This window comes from Leuciscus leuciscus (assembly GCF_965113295.1).
Source record: "Leuciscus leuciscus genome assembly, contig: HAP1_SCAFFOLD_880, whole genome shotgun sequence".
In the NCBI taxonomy this organism is placed as follows: Eukaryota; Metazoa; Chordata; class Actinopteri; order Cypriniformes; family Leuciscidae; genus Leuciscus; species Leuciscus leuciscus.
In genome coordinates this window covers 1-17,410 of record NW_028117860.1, presented here as the reverse complement: position 1 = coordinate 17,410, position 17,410 = coordinate 1, and the positions used below count along the sequence as shown (strand labels likewise).

At 33.6% G+C, this 17,410-nt stretch overlaps 1 protein-coding gene across 1 annotated transcript; it reads left to right on the top strand.

Annotated features, from left to right (window-relative positions):
* Window positions 1-158: 158 nt before the first annotated feature.
* On the top strand, window positions 159-17,406 carry LOC309492052 (sodium- and chloride-dependent transporter XTRP3-like; the record flags this gene model as incomplete). Its single annotated transcript, XM_082191069.1, has 11 exons — window positions 159-423; window positions 3,368-3,508; window positions 3,604-3,695; window positions 4,579-4,806; window positions 6,038-6,148; window positions 6,229-6,470; window positions 8,123-8,285; window positions 10,225-10,429; window positions 11,585-11,744; window positions 13,811-13,976; window positions 17,257-17,406. Coding segments are annotated over exons 1-11 (1,782 nt in total), but the record flags the coding sequence as incomplete, so codon positions are not given.
* Window positions 17,407-17,410: the final 4 nt, after the last annotated feature.

Genomic DNA, 17,410 nt, shown 5'->3' with positions numbered 1-17,410 from the left:
TACAAACTCTGCAATAAAAAGACGATAATGAATGTTTGAGGACATAACTCACTATGATCAAACATTCACCTGGATTGCGTAGATAAACTCAGCCAGTTAGACTGTCCGTCCCTCCCCCCGGCTTCATCAGAAAACTCCCACTTTACACTCCAAGTTTAACCTCACATTTGCACACTGGACTTTGAAATATTCCCAGTCTCCGTCGTTCTCTGGGGATTTGTCTGTTTGCAGAGTGCAGTGTGACTGATCTCCTCCTGTGCGAGTTGACAGTGTTGAAGGACATTATCATCATCATCATCATGAGCAAGGAAGCCCGTCCGTCCTGGGACAGTCCTATGCAGTTTGTCCTGGCATGTGTGTCTTATGCAGTGGGACTTGGGAATGTCTGGCGTTTTCCGTATCTCTGCCAAATGCATGGAGGAGGTAAGATGATTAGTGTTTTACTTGTTCTCCTCATGCTTGCCGTGTAGTTCTTGACAGAGACATTGATAACAACAACAGAACAAAATATGTGCAATATGATATTTCTTTCCAAATAATATTTTTTTGTGTGTGTGTGGCTTTTTTAAATCTTAGAAATATCAAAAACAACTTTGTAAAAAAAAAAAAAAAAAAGTTTAGCTATTATGTATAAAGAGTTTTTCCTGGATGATTATGTATTTTACACTGTCATTACCATTATCCTCCGTGTCTTACCAGTGGGATGCATGTGGAAAAACAAGCATGGCTCTACAACAAAAGTTTAATCCCTTCAATAACTTCTTTATAAAGGTCTGAACATTTGGACATGAAATGAAGATGTTATTTTGATCCATATTAACTGCAATGCATACAAGATGACATGATGTATGATAAAACATGATGTCAGTCGTCTTATGCCTTTAATTTAATGAACAAAAAAATACTTAATGTGGCAATGTCTAAATGAGCTCATTTTTATTTAATAGGACTAAATCGAGCTGAATATATTACTTTAATAAAATATTTTTCACAAGCAGATCAGGTAGAAATAGTAGTGTCATTGTTCCAATGTAATTATATATTTGCGTAATATTAATGAACTACATGTACTTACTATAGGGTTAGGGTAGGATTAGGGTTTGGTTGAGGGTTAGTTGAACGTAATTATACATCATTTACTGTTATTACTACGGTAAGTACATGTAACATATGTAACAAGGACACTGTAAAATAAAGTGGTACCAAAATGCCAATATTTACTTTTTACACTGTGGCTGTTACTATATATTATTAATTAATAGCAATTACTTAGATTTTTTGATTTTGACTCATTTTAGTGCATCTTTTTATGTTATTAAATCATAATGTTTTGTGTGTGTGTGTGTGTGTGTGTGTGTGTGTGTGTGTTCTTGACCAAATGTCCTCAAAGATAGTAAAATGTTTCACATTTTCACTGTGGGGTCATTTGGTCGAGGAAAAGAGCTTATAAATTATACCAAGTGATGTTTTTTTTTTTTTTTTTTATGTAAAAATGCAGAAAATTGTGTGATGGCTATGTTTAGTGTAGGGGGATAGAATATACGGTTTGTACAATAAAAAAAATCACATCCATGGAGAGTCTACGTAAAGATATAAAAACAAGTGTGTGGTGTGTGTGTGTGTGTGTGTGTGAGAGAGAGAGAGAGAGAGAGAGAGAGAGAGAGATCATGTAGGTCTTTTCAATTTTTCAATTTTCTTTGAATGAAATTGCAGTAAGATAAGTGTTAGATTAGTGATTTAGTAGTTCTTAGATATATTTGTCTCTTCAAGTGCACTCGTTTCTGCAGAAAGTCCGAGTTCTCGTCATCAAAGAGTTTTATCGTCCTCAACTTCATTGAGCGTCTCATCCAGATTCTCAGCACATATCAGCTGTTCTGCGGTCAGATTTAGTGTGGGGATTGTGTGTGGAAGCAGAAAGTCAAGCTGAGATTCCTGCTTTCCTTTAGCCGAGGCTCCTCTAGATTCATCTGGCAGAAAACTGATTAACATTTCTCCTCCGTTTCATTCGTCTGCTAAACGTCTCTGGTTATGCATTCAGTGCATCTTTGAGGAGCATCTCCTGAATAACAATTCACAAATCTTCTGTTTACCGTTTAGCAATGCGATCAAAGTACAGACGTGAAGGAAGGTGTGTTATGCGCAGTCAGTCACTGCTGATTTGCATGATGCTGTCAAATATTCCAAAATTCCCTCATGATCCAGAGTAATCCTGTTTTCCTGTGAGGATTAGAGAGAGTTAGAGCTGCTCACATTTACACTGTACAAATGACATGGAATGTACCAAACATGATTTTCAGTAAATTAAATGTTCTTAGTAATCACATTTTGCATGACAAAAATGCATCTAGAATTTGCTTTGTTTTTTAATTATTTCAAATTTCATATTATGAAAGTAATTTCAAAATGGTGATTTCATGAATAATATCCAACTTTTTAATCTGTATCTACAAATTCCTGACGTGCTCCTTAAACCTCTATAAACTGATTTGTAAAAGTGAATTATACAAATGGCTGAAAAAGTCATGGAAATTCTAGTATCACTAATATGCTATTAAAGTTTATATATATTAATTAACAAAAACTTTATATATTACTTTTCATTTTAAATTTCAAGTTAAAATTGTAGTAAATTTTAGTGATTTAGTTTTTTTTCATTTTTATTATGTCTATATAGTTTAAATTACATTTTAGTTTATTTAATTTTGAGTTATTTTAGAACTTCAACTTAACCTAAATGAAAATGTGAAATGCTGCCTTGGCAACTAGCTGAAATAAAATATGTTTAAAGATTTTTTTATATTTTATTTTATTTCAGGTAATGTTTATTTTCATTTCAACTAATGAATTTATTTATTTTTTTGTATGGTTTTAGTTTTAGATAGATACGTTTGAGTCCTTTAGTCCTCATGAAGCCACATAATGATGAAATAGGTAGTGAATGGTGAACTCTAGAAGGCTACTGGTTAAAGTCAACATGCATGAAATCAAAGTTCAAATTCATAAATATTTTTATGAAATATTGTCATATTTATTCTCAATGATTTGTTTTCTCATGTACATCACAATTTTTTTTAATGCATGTATACCCTCGTAATTTCTAATCAAAATAACACCTCCCTCTTGCAGCAACATCTCTTCTCTGATGATGCATTTGCTGGCGCGAGGGCGGGGCGACCTGTCAATCACATGAGATGCACCAATAGCAAACCACAACCATCCATTCAATTCCCCAATATAATTTTTTCTTGTTCCAAAAGCCACTTGACTTAAATTTACGTCACAATAGGGAAGGAAAGACGATGGCGACGTCCGTTTTATGCTGACTTTAAAGTGACCTTTTTTTTAATGTGTGTTTGTATTTCTCCAGGTGGGTTTCTGATCCCGTATCTGCTGATGCTGGTTCTGGAGGGGATTCCTCTGTTCTGCATGGAGCTGGCCATCGGGCAGAAGATGCGTCTGGGCAGCATCGGAGCGTGGACCGCCATCAACCCGTATCTGGGTGGACTGGGTCAGTGACCCGTACTTCACTTACCAGACATTTAATGCCATAAAAATGATCAGATATCATCCTTTATCATCCTCATCTGTACATGCATTGTTCAGGCATTGCCAGTGTTGTGACCTCCATGTACTTGTGTCTGTACTACAACGTCATCAACGCCTGGAGCTTCTGGTATCTCTTCCATTCATTCCAGGTTAGTTTACTGAAAAATAAATGTAGATGTTTCTATGAAGAGAATAATGTTTTTACACTCTATAATAAAACGCTGGGTTGTTTTAACCCAATTTTAGGTCAAATGTGGACAAACTCAAACATTGGGTTAAAAAAAATAATTAAATGGCTGGGTTTGTCCATGTTTGATGAGCTTATCAATTATCCCAATGCTGATATGAAGAAGGCCGATGGTCAAAACCAACATTTTATGCAAATTCTGCAGAGCGGATTTCTCACTGTAAAATTTGCATTACACTTTTATTGACAGCTAAAAACATCATCAAATTCATCAAAATTCTTTCCAGTACAATCTTACAAGATACATTTATTTGAGATGCAAAATAACATGCGTTTTGGGAGAAATGTATTAAAAATTAAGTGATTGTTTATGCTTAAAACAAGGAAAATATTAAATTAACTCAATGTTTATGTTTAAAACAAAATAAAAAAATCAGTCAATGGCATAATCAGAAATAAATCAGATTTTTTTTCTCATTTTTAAGCATAAACACTTAAATCACTTAACTTTTATCAAAACAAGACTGTTATTTGGCATCTTAAGTAAATGTATCTTCAGTAAAGAATATTTGTACTGGAAAACAAGACAAGAAAATCACTTTTTGATGTGTAAACCAAACTAAACTTCGTTACTTATGCAGAAAATGGCAAAATAATCTAAAATCTTAAAATCTATTAAGTGTTGAAGAGTAAAACTAAAATGAGAACTTCTTCTTAGTAGCTCGTAATTCATTTCTGAAAAGAGTTGCTTGCCTCAAGTGGAACTATAATGAGTTTGATCTTTATGAAGTAGTTGTCCTGGGCCTGTGGATCATAAACGTCTTGTGGTGTTAATGCGTCTGCAGTCAGTGCTGCCCTGGGCCGAGTGTCCCGTCAACAGTAACCGGACGGGGTATCTGGAGGAGTGTGAGGTGGCTTCACCCACACAGTACTTCTTCTTCCGTGAGACGCTGAACATCTCGTCCTCCATCGATGAGAACGGAGGCATTCACATGGGCCAGGCGCTGTGTCTCCTGCTGGCCTGGATCATCGTCTACCTCTTCATCGTCCGAGGGGTCAAATCTACCGGAATGGTGAGACTAAACCGTCTGATTCTCAACTAGTGACTAACACCAAAACCGTCTATTGTACGGAAGTAAACAGAACATCCTTAACATCAAACACTGAAATGGATTCATATGTTTTTCAACTGACTAATTATGATCTGTTGAAAGGTTTGTTTTTATAGTTTAATTGTCGGATTTCACTTCATAAATCATCATCATCATCATCACACACACACACACACACACACACACACACACACACACACACACACACACACACACACACACACACACACACACACACACACACACACACACACACACACACACACACACACACACACACACACACATATATGTGTGTGTGTGTGTGTGTGTGTGTGTGTGTGTGTGTGTGTGTGTGTGTGTTAGTGTGTATGATGGTATATATATATGGTATATATACACACACACTACCGGTCAGGTGCAAACATTAAGGTTTTTGAAAGTTTTTGAAAGAAGTCTCTTAATCTCATCAAGGCTGCATTTATTTTATCAAAAAATACAGTAAAAACAGTAATACTGCAATATTATTAAAATTTAAACTAACTGTTTTTAAAATATATATATATTTTAAAATGTAATATTCCTTTCTAAGTTGAATTTTGAGCAGCCATAACTTCAGTCTTCAGTGTCACATGATCCTTCAGAAATCATTCTTATAAAGATAATTTCTTATTATTATCAATGTTGAAAACAGTTTTAGCTGCTCTATTTAAATTTTTTGTTTAAAATGTGTTTATAAAAAATAAATGATAATTCACTGTCATTCAAAAGTTTCTGGTAAGTAAGATTTAAAAAAGAAAACAAGAGAGAAAAAATAAATTGTACTTTTATTTAGCAAAGGCACATTAAATTGATTAAAAAAAGACAAAGACATTTATTAAATGAATAAATATGACGAAAAAGTTCTATTGATAATAAATGCTGTTCTTTTGAACTTCATATTCATCAGTGAATCCAAAAAAATCAGTTTCCACAAAAATATGAAGCAGCACTGACTGTGTTTAACATTGATGATAATAATAAGAAATGTTTCTTTAGCAGCAAATCAGCATTTTTGAATGATTTCTGAAGGATCATGTGACACTGAAGACATGATGCTTTGATCACAGGAATATTTTAAAATAATAATGTTAAAATATATCACTAGAGAAACCAGCTAATTTACACATTTCATTTAGTTCCAACCCGTTGTACCTTTGACCTTCCTCCACAGGTGGTGTATTTTACAGCTACGTTTCCATATGTGGTTCTGATCATCTATCTGATCCGTGGTGTCACTCTGCACGGGGCCTGGAACGGAGTCAAGTACTTGTTCACACCCAAGGTAAGAAAGTCCAGATCATTGGTTGCTTCTTCATTGATTTCTGAGTGTTGAGTGTGCATTCACACTCCATGTGTGTTTAGCTGGAGCAGTTAGCAAACCCTCAAACATGGATCAACGCTGCCACTCAGATCTTCTTCTCTCTGGGTTTGGGCTTCGGCTCTTTGATCGCCTTTGCCAGTTACAACCACCACAACAATAACTTCGAGAGGCAGGCCGTGGTCGTGTCACTCATTAACAGCAGCACGTCTGTGTTCGCCAGCATCGTGACCTTCGCCATCTACGGCTTCAAAGCCACCTTCAACTACGAAAGCTGTTTGGAAAGGTGAGATGCCAGCGATGTTCTAACATATATGAGTTTAAACATCAGGTTTAGCCATTCTGTGATCTCATCAAGAGATTCACAAACATGCGCAGAATGAATGATCGTTCTCTCATTATTTGATTCCATCAAACATTAAACTGAATGTTGGCAGTCGGTTCATTTTATGACTCTTGGCTTCTCGAAGTTTATTTTTAAGCTTGTTTCAGATGACGTCTTTCAGAATGTTTAAACTATTCAGAGTATCATCCATCACTTATTCACAAAACTATATGGAAAAAGAAGAACATCTGCAACAATAATGATGGTTTTCTAATAGGTTTCCTAAAACACTCCCCTCATCATTGGACTCATTCACTGCCCTAGTGAAAGATTTGTGTATTTCACATACATTTGAGTAAAAGTACACCACAGATACCTTTAAATATTGATGTACTTACTTAATATAAATACCCAGCTATTGTACTTTTGCTATACTTAATTAATATGCTTAAAGTCTGCTAAATCTGAACTAATTTTGTACTTAATATACGTTAGTTTTCTGGAAATAGTGTTGAAGTTCAACTAAAGATACACTTAAGTATATTAATATTGTGCTAAAATGGAACTATTGCAAGTAAACTTCAGGTACACTTTAAATATCTTGCATTTAAAGATATTATACAGAGATCATACTATTCTTACTAATAGTGATATTAAACACATTTTAGGCTTAATATTATGAAATGTGCATTGTGCAATAGTAGGCTACTCCACTTTTTTTTAATAATATTAATATCAGTAAGTCTCAAGCGATATGTCAGTAAATATGTTAATGGATTTGTAGTATACTTAGTATGAAATAAATGTATTTAAAGGGTAACTAAACCCCTGGTCAGAGCCTGACTCCACCCACTGGCAATATTTGAAAAATGCTGGAAAAGTAGGCAGAGCCCAGTGGAGAGGGGGCGTGCATCTGTGACTTATCTCTCTGCAGGCAAGGGCGTGGTTAGCTGGTACTCTCTGACGTCAGAGGGTACCACAACTTCCAATAGGAAAATTCAACTGCAGTAGCCACTGTTCAACCTGAAGAGGGCAGCACTCAGACGTTTTTACACCATATTTTGTCAAATTAAAACACTTTAAACACAAATGTCAAAAAAACTACTTGAATCAATGAACAGCACTAATAAAGCCCCATTCTTACAGATCATTAACTAAAAAAAGTTGGTTTAGGGTTTAGTTACCCTTTAAAATAAATAAATAAAGTTTTTTTTTTTCACTAGGGTGTGTGTTTACATGCACACGAAATTCTGTTTAAATTCAGGTTGCAGCCTTATTCTGAATATTATGTTTATATGTGAACATGCATCTGAATATCCCTGTAAACTTGCTTGTTTTAATTTGGGGAATCAGAATATCGTCTTAAACTGAGTCAGACAAAGGTAAAAAAAGAAAAAAGTTTCAAATACTCCTTTGGCCGTGAGCACGGAAAGACATCTAGGACTCTGAACATCAAATTGTGATGCAAGAAAGTATAAAAAATTAAAAAAGTACTCCGACAGTTTATGTAACATGAGTGTTATCTGCTTAATAAACAATGCAGGTGAAACTCTTGTAATTTCCCAAGGAAGCTCTTAGGATCAGTTTTCAGAAAGCGTTTTCTGTTGATCCAGGATGAGGCTGTTACTGCTCAACACCTTCGATCTGTCTGAGGACACCATCAGCGTTGAGAACATCAGCTCTTGGATCAGTCATTTGAACTTCACTCATCCTGAGAGGTTTGCGGCCATCGCTTCAAAGATCGAAGACTGCAGTCTAGAGGCGGAACTGGACACGGTAAACTGAGCTGTTTATCACCACATCAGGAGATCACTGTCCACATTACACAGCGACAGTGATCAATGACTGACCAATTTACCGTCGGAATTTTATATATCTACACTGTAAAAAAAATACGGTAGCACCAATTTAGATTTTACAGACTTGACTTAAATTTACAGTAATAAACCGTATTTCATTGTCTGGTATAATGTTAATTTACTGACCTAATGAAGGATTAATACCTGTTTTGTACCATAGTAATACACCAACAACAACCAATCACAGTGGTGATGAAATATCACATGGTGATTTAAAGCTCATCACAAGCAGTTCTTCCACGAGAGAGTTAATACTAATTATAAGAAGCTGTACAATGTCATTCACACAAACACTAAACACCATCATGGTAACACACATGAAATGTAAAAGATGCAATAAACATTAATTTAACAACATTAAATGTAACATAAAACCCTATTGTCATAACTGATTAGAAAAGACTAAGACGAAACATAGTTATTTCAACAAAAACACATCAAATGTGAAGTGTCACGCAGGGAATTGTGGGAATGTCAATTTACGTTTTTTCACTGTAAATTATGCAATGACTTGTTCTTTTTCACTTCCAAAAACTGTAAATTTAACGGTATTTTACAGTTTATTTTACATTAAATATACCGTTAGATCTATCACAGTTGTTTACCGAGTAAGGAAACTAATTAACAGTTTTTCACTGTAGCATTTTTACAGTCTTTTACTGTTAAAATCACGATCATTTTTTACAGTGTATTTCTGCTTTATTTTATTTTATTTTATTATTTTATTTTACACTGTAAAAAATTATTCTTGGTTTAACTTAAAAAAGTAAGTTACCTGGTTGCCTTAAAATTTTGAGTTCATTGAAATTAAAAAATTTAGTTAATACAACAAAGAGATTGGTTTAATAAACAGAAACTCAAAATATTATGTTATCTGAACCACAATAATTATCTAAGTTGATTTGACAAAAGATTAAAAGTTGTGATAACAAATCATGAAAATAATTATTTACAGTTTAGGCTTATTTATTACTCTCTCTGTATTTGTATTTTTGTTTACACTCTGTTTACTCTTTGTCCACTTTTTTTTTAGGTTTGTTTTTCTTTTCTCCTATTCCCTTTAAAGCGACCTTGCCCATACAGCAGAACAATATATTTTCAGATACATTTTTAAATATATTCCAAAATATAAAAAATTGTCAATATGGGTGGTAAAAATATTTTTGTATAAATATTTTTCAGAGCAAAAATATAAATAAATTAAAGTGATACAATGTAGCAGAAACAGACCATACAAGCAATACAAAACAAATATATATATAAAAAAACAATTACTTATAAACTTTCTATGGTAAACTGGTCAGTCTTTGGTTAACCCTAACCCTAACTCTTAGTGTAAAAATTGCTGTGTAGCAATATTTGTATAAATACAGTACCTGTCAAATTTGAATGTTTTTAAAAAACTGCATTTATTTGATCAAAAATACTGTAAAAACAGTTAAATTGTGAAATATTATTAACATTTCAAATAATTATTTTCTATTTTAATAAATTGAAAAATGTAATTTATTATTTTGATCAAAGCTACATTTTCAGCATCATTACTCCAGTGTCACATGATCCTTCAAAAATCATTCTAATATGCTGATTTGCTTTTCTTATAAAAAGAAAACATTTCTTATAAGTATCCATGTTGAAAACTGCTGATTTACATCAGCAAACAATGATAACATTCAAACATTTGTGGTAAGATTAAAAAAGAGAGAGAGAAATTAATACTTTTATTCATCAAGGATGCGTTAAATTGATTAAAAGCGACAGTGAAGACATTTATAATTGTGTGTGTGTGTGTGTGTGTGTGTGTGTGTGTGTGTGTGTGTGTGTGTGTGTGTGTGTGTGTGTGTGTGTGCGCGCAGGCGGTGGAGGGCACCGGTCTGGCGTTCATCGTGTACAGTGAGGCCATTAAGAACATGCCTCTGTCTCAGCTGTGGTCTGTGCTGTACTTCGTCATGCTGCTGCTGTTAGGGATGGGGAGCATGCTGGGAAACGTCACGGCCATCATCACTCCACTGGGAGACCTCAAGTTTCTGTCACGCACACTCAGCAACGAGACCATCAACGGTAAGAAGGATGCAGATGGTGTGTCACTGGAACGAGCTGGGTAAGGTGTGTATCACTGCAGCTTGACCAGCAGAACCCAGCATGAACGCGCACTAAACTTGCCTTGTACTGGTCAATAATGTAGTTTGAACTGGTTTAACGGCAGCTATGCTGATGTGACCACTGTCAGATCACTGTCAGGTGAAAACCTTATTATCAATGTCAAATTATAATATTTCAAATATTTGTAGTGAAATTTTTGTAAATAGGCCTATTGCATTTTTTTTATGAGCTTGCATCACAAAACCATCCCATCAAATGTTAATTCATTCATTCATTCATTCATTAATTTATATATTTTTTGTTTATATAAATATATATATATATTTTTATATATTTATTATTATTACAAATGTATTACAAAACCATCAGAAAATTCTTGATGTTGCTTAATTGCTCATTAATTAATTTATTCATTCATTCATTCATTCATTCTTTGTTTTTATTTTATTTATTTATTTTTATTTCAAAACCATCAGAATATTCTTGATGTTGCTTAATTGCTCATTAATTAATTAATTCATTCATTGTTTTTATTTTATTTATTTTTTATTACTGTCCCGATGTTCTTGATGTTCATTTATTTATTAATTCATAATTTATTTATTTTATATTTTATTTGTATTACAAAACAAATATGCTCGATGTTGATTATTCATTCATTCATTCATCTATTTATTTATTTTAGTTTTTATTTATGTATTTTTTTATAATTTTATTTATATTTCAAAACCATCCCAATGTTCTTGATGTTGCTTAATTGTTCAGTCATTCATTCATCTATTTTTTTATTAATTTTTTTACAAAACTATCCCAATCTTCTTGATATTCATTCATTCATCTATTTATTTTTGTTTTTTATTTATGTATTTATTATAATTTTATTTGTATTACAAAACCATCCCAATATATTCTTGCTTCATTGTTTGATGTTTGTTTATTTATATGTTTGTTTGTTTGTTTGGCAGGGGCAATGTTTTTGCGCACTTATGATCATATGCTCTTTATATTTCCGCTTCTTTCTAATTCCTGAGTGAAATCATGTGTGTTCAGCGGTATATGTGTTTCTCTCAGGTCTAGTCTGCTTTCTGATAGTTTTCCTCTGGTTTCTGCCAGGTCTGGTGTGTCTTCTCTGTTTTCTTCTGGGTTTCGGCTTCACCAGCCGTTCGGGCAACTACTGGTTCACCATCTTCAATGAATACGCCGCGACGTTCTCTCTGCTCTTCATCGTCCTCATTGAAGTCATCAGTGTGTGTTACATCTATGGCTTGAGAAGGTGAGAAATTCAATGACTCTTGTCTTTACAGGCTCCAGTCGTGAGGGCACAAGCACAGAGTAGGGTGCAAAACTCTTACAAAGCATTTCATTTTCAGTAAATGCAGTTTCTTTCAGGAATCCTTCCAACCTCAGAAGGTCAAAATTAATATTTTACATTTTTATGATTAAAAAAGCTTTATAATCTTTATAATCGTCAGGACTAAAGTCTGCAGCATTTAAACTCATAATATTCTTACTGTTTCTCATAATTCTTCACTGTACGTCACATAATCATCTGTAAATGTGTTCATAAGCTCTGCACAGTTTAAAACTCTTTGAGGATTATAATAATGCTGGTTATTATGGTTGTTTTTCATACATGTTCATTTAGGAAATTCCTGAACTGAAGTGAGAACGCTTGATGGAAAACAAACAAAACAGTTTTTAAAGTCTTGAACAATGTACTTGCAATTGAGTAAATTTCTCTTCTTGTCATCCCAGCCAACAGGGAACATTCTCAGAACTTTAGCTAAAGTACTCTCAAAGTTTTGAACAAATGTTCTTCCAGTAATGTTAATGAAACATTCATGCAAAGTTATCTGGTCGATAATAATGTTCAGCACAAAAACATTATTTATACATCATTCATGGAACAAAACATGAAACATTTAGTTGGACGTTCATGTAACGTTTTTTTTAATGTTACTTGTTTTGGAACGTCAGAGAACATTCAAAAGTAACGAATGTTTGTGAAATGGAATGTTCTCTTTAGATTCGCATAACCAAGAAAAAGCCTTTTTAAAACATTTTCCCAAAAAAATTTAAATATAGAAAATTATATTTCTTTCAGAGAGCATTCCGAAATAAAGTTGTTGTTTTTTTTTACAACTTTATGGGAATGTTAGGAAAATTTTCTTATAACATATTTTTGCTAGCTGGGATTCCCGAATTGAAAATTGACACTCATGAATTGAATTCTTGCGTCGTGAATTCGACTGTTGGAGGATATTTGTATGGAAAAGCATAATCAGGTTTTTACAATCCCCATTTCTTCTACAAAAATAACCAGGGGCCGGTTTCACAAAGATAGACTTTGACTATGGCTTATATAGTAGATAGTCAGACTTCAGATAGACATCTAACCGTTGCACAAAGCACTTAAGACTCTTGACTATCTTAAGTAGGACTACACTGCAATGCATTCTGGGTAAAATAAGACACTTTTCAAAACAAAAAACATGGCGGATCGAGTAAGCGCATTCAGCCGCTCAGTGCCGTTTACCCCAGCGGATAATATGTGTTTGTTGGAGGAGTATAACAGTTACAAGGACATTTTACTTGGGAAATTTAGCGGAGAATATAGTAACAAGAAGAAATGTTTAAATTATGAGCCATTTTCCCTTTTCTTTTGGCTGTTTGTAATGTAACTGATTGTTACTGCTGGTTGCCAAGGTAACAGAGTCTTAGACCTAAGTTAGCCTGGGGGGGGGAAGGGGTCTAATTATTAGTTTTTGGTCTAAATTAAGTCAAGTCTTTATTTTTGTGAAACAGTCTAACTTGCATTAGACTAGACTATGAGCACATTATAGACTCGTCTAACTCTATAGACCGGTCTAAAATAGCTTTGTGAAACCGGCCTCTGGAAAGACAGATATTTTCTTATATAATACTTGGCAGCCAGTAAAAATAGCGATCACTATCCTCCAACTAAATATTGTTGGAGTAATGAAGAATTGTTTGCAAGTAATATTTTTTATGTATTTATTCAGACCGAATATAAAACGTTGTGTCCATAAATGGCCTAAGAAATGTATTTGTCTTGTATGATCCATGCGCTTTCAAATACTTGTATTTAACCTGTAATATAGTTTGGACTGAAGTATGACTGAAACCCAAAAATACATGAATGCAATATGGGATAAATAAAATATTGCCTATGCTAACCTTTCTATTTTTTGTTCTTCTTTGAACCTTGTAAAACTAAGAAAAAAGGAAATTATTCAGTTTTTAAAAAGCACAGATTTTCATGTCTCTGATGATTGTGATGTTGTAGATGTTTGATTTATTGTTGTTCATCTTCCACAGGTTTGAGAAAGACATCGAGGACATGTTGGGGCATCGGCCGAACTGGTACTGGAAGCTGATGTGGGCCGTGATCAGTCCCGTACTCCTCATCAGCCTCTTCATCTTCTACATCATTAACTACATCCAGGGCGGGACACCGACCTATCAGGCCTGGGACAAAGATCTGGTACGGCACGGGTCAAACTGGGAAACTCCAGGGCATTTAGGAGTGGAGGACAAACTGACATTGAATTAAATCATGCAAATGAAAAATTAAACAATACAAATATAAAACCGAAAGAAATATGAAAATAAACCACAGACTAAAAATGGATTACACCATGAAAATGGAAAATGCAACGAAAAAATTTATGAAATCATGAAAACAATCAAAACAATTAAAGTAAATCACTTAGTAAAATTGACATAAATTATAAAAATGTAAAATTAATTTAAAAATAAATAAATAAAAACAATCAAAATAAAAACACGGTAACACTTTGCAATAAGGTTTCATTTGTTAACTTTAGTTAATGTAGGCTACAGCATTAATAACATGAACTAACATTTATTACTGTATTTATTCATCTTTGTTAATGTTATTAATACAAATCCAGCTGTTCATTGCTTGTTCATGTTAGTTCACAGTGCATTAACTAATGTTAACAAAGACAACATTTGATTTTTAGAATGCATTAGTAAATGTAGAAATTAACATTAACAAAGATTAATAAATGCTGTAGAAGTGCAGTTCATTATTAGTTCATGTTAACTAAAGTAGTTTACTAATGAAAACTTATTGTAGTGTTACCTAAAACACTTAGTAGAAATTAATTAAATCATGGAAATGTAAAATGAAAATAATGAAAACAATGAAAACACTCACTTTATAAAATTTTTATTTTAATTAATTTAATTTAATAATCATTTTAAAATAAAAACAATAAAAGCACTTACAATTACATTCATAAAAAAAATTCTAATTAAAATCATTTTAAAATAAAACACAAAAAATTACGTATAAAATTGTAAAATGAAAATAAATAATTCTAAAATAAAAACAATCAAAATATAACGCTTACTAAGAATTACTTAAATTATAAAACTGTAAAATGAAAAAAATAAAACCCATACTTAAAATAAATAACACTTTACAATAAGGTTTCATTAGTAAACTACTTTAGTTAGCATGAATAATGACCTGCACTTCTACAGCATTTATTAATCTTTGTTAGTTATTTTCAACATTTACTAATACATTATAAAAATCAAATGCTGTCTTTGTTAACATTAGTTAATGCACTGTGAACTAGCATGAACAAACAGTGAACAGCTGGATTTGTATTAATAACATTAACAAAGATTAATAAATACAGTAACAAATGTAGCCTATTTCTCATGGTTAGTTCATGTTAGTTAAAGGGGTGGTTGATTATGATTTCACTTTTCTAACTTTAGTTAGTGTGTAATGTTGCTGTTTGATCATAAACAACATCCTCAAAGTTACAACGCTCAAAGTTCAAAGCAAAGGGAGATATTTGCTTTTAAAGAAATAGTTTTTTAAGGACTACAACAAACGGCTGGTAGAGACTACACCACATTCCTCCCGGGTTAGTGACATCACCAACCCTAGAATTTACATAAACCCCGCCCCCTGAACACGATTTATTTACTTTTTTTTTTTACATTTATTCATTTAGCTGACGCTTTTATCCAAAGCGACTTACAATTGCTATATATGTCAGAGGTCGCACGCCTCTGGAGCAACTAGGGGTTAAGTGTCTTGCTCAGGGACACATTGGTGTCTCACAGTGGATTCGAATCCGGGTCTCTCACACCAAAGGCATGTGTCTTATCCATTGCGCCACCACCACCCTTGATAATTTATAGATTATCAAGACAGAATATGCTAATCAATGACTAGAAGATAACTACACAAGCTACATAAATTCACCAACTAACCATTCAGAAACGTCCTGTTGCTTCTACATGTTGTCACTTCTTCTTGAGTCTCTCCATCATTGTCTGACTTTGGTTTGAACATAAAAGGCTAAAAGTTTTTGAAACTTTCAGTGCATGTCTATGTGAGTGCAAGCTGTTGTAGCTCCGCCCCCTGTGCCGGGAGCAGCAGCTCATTTGCATTTAAAGGAACAGACACAAAACAGTGTTTTTGCTCACCCTCAAAATGTGACAACTTTAACATGCTATATACAAATATCTGTGGGGGATTTTAGCTAAAACTTCACATACACTCTGGGGACGTCAGAGACTTATTTTACATCTTGTGAAAATGGCATTATACCACCTCTTTAATACATCAACTAATGTTAACAAATGAGACCTTATTGTCAAGTAGTATACCCAAATAAATTAAATCATAAAAATGTTAAAATGAAAATTTAGTTTCCAATAAACTCTTACTACAAGTTTGGCAACTTAACCCTTTCATGCATGAATTATGATAACCTCATTCAGGATCTTTTTTTTTCTGTGTTTTTATTGCTCTGAAAAACAAGATTTGAAATGTCCACTTTAATGAACAGCATACGTTTATGGTTTAAACTGAAGAGATACTGTATTAAACATAATAATTAAACATAATACAGTAATAACACAGCAATATTGTGTGTTTAACAAACCAATCAATAAAATTATATAAAATCATGCGAAAACTTCATACAAGTTGAACTTCGTGTATCTTTGATATCAGAACATGAGGACGTGATTCCATCAGAGATCGCTCAAGGTACAACTGTGGATCAAAACTCATGCAAATGCAAGAAAGTGCTTTTTGAATAGCCGTGACCTCTATACATGAAAGGGTTAAAGGTCTTTATCTAATCATTCCTTAGCTTTGAACCTAGAACTGGTTATAAGACCATTTATTATCATTTGACATTTTTATGCTTTAAAGGATTAGTTCACCTCAAAATGAAAATTTCCTGATCATTTACTCACCCCAATGCCATCCAAGATGTCCATGTCTTTCTTTCTTCAGTGGAAAATAAATACATGTTTTTGAGGAAAACATTTCAGGATTTTTCTCCACACAATGGACTTCAATGGCAACCAGAATGTTGAAGTTCAAATCAATGCCGTTTCAAAGGGCTCTGAAGTGCTTCATAGGTCTCTGCACGATCCCAGCTGAGGAATAAGGGTCTTATCTAGTGAAACGATCGGTCATTTTCTAAAAATAAAATAAAAATGTATATACTTTTTAACCACAATTGTTCGTCTTGTGCTGGTCTGAGATGTGCCACGAATGAAAAGAAAGAAAGACATGAATATCTTGGATGGCATTGGGGTGAGTAAATTATCAGGAAATTGTCATTTTGAGGTGAAGTAATCCTTTAAAGCATAAAAATGTCAAATGATAATAAATGGTCTTATAACCAGTTCTAGGTTCAAAGCTAAGGAATGATTAGATAAAGACAGTGTGTTTCTTTCTTCCCTCCTCGGTGACGCAGGGTAAGTCAGTGGTGAAGGAGTATCCGGTGTACGGGCAGGTCTTCATCGTTCTTCTGCTGGTGTCTTCGGTCAGCTGTGTCCCGCTCTCGGCTCTCTACGCCTTCTGTCGGAGGAAGCAGCGAGGAACACCCGTCCCTCCGCAAACACTCAACA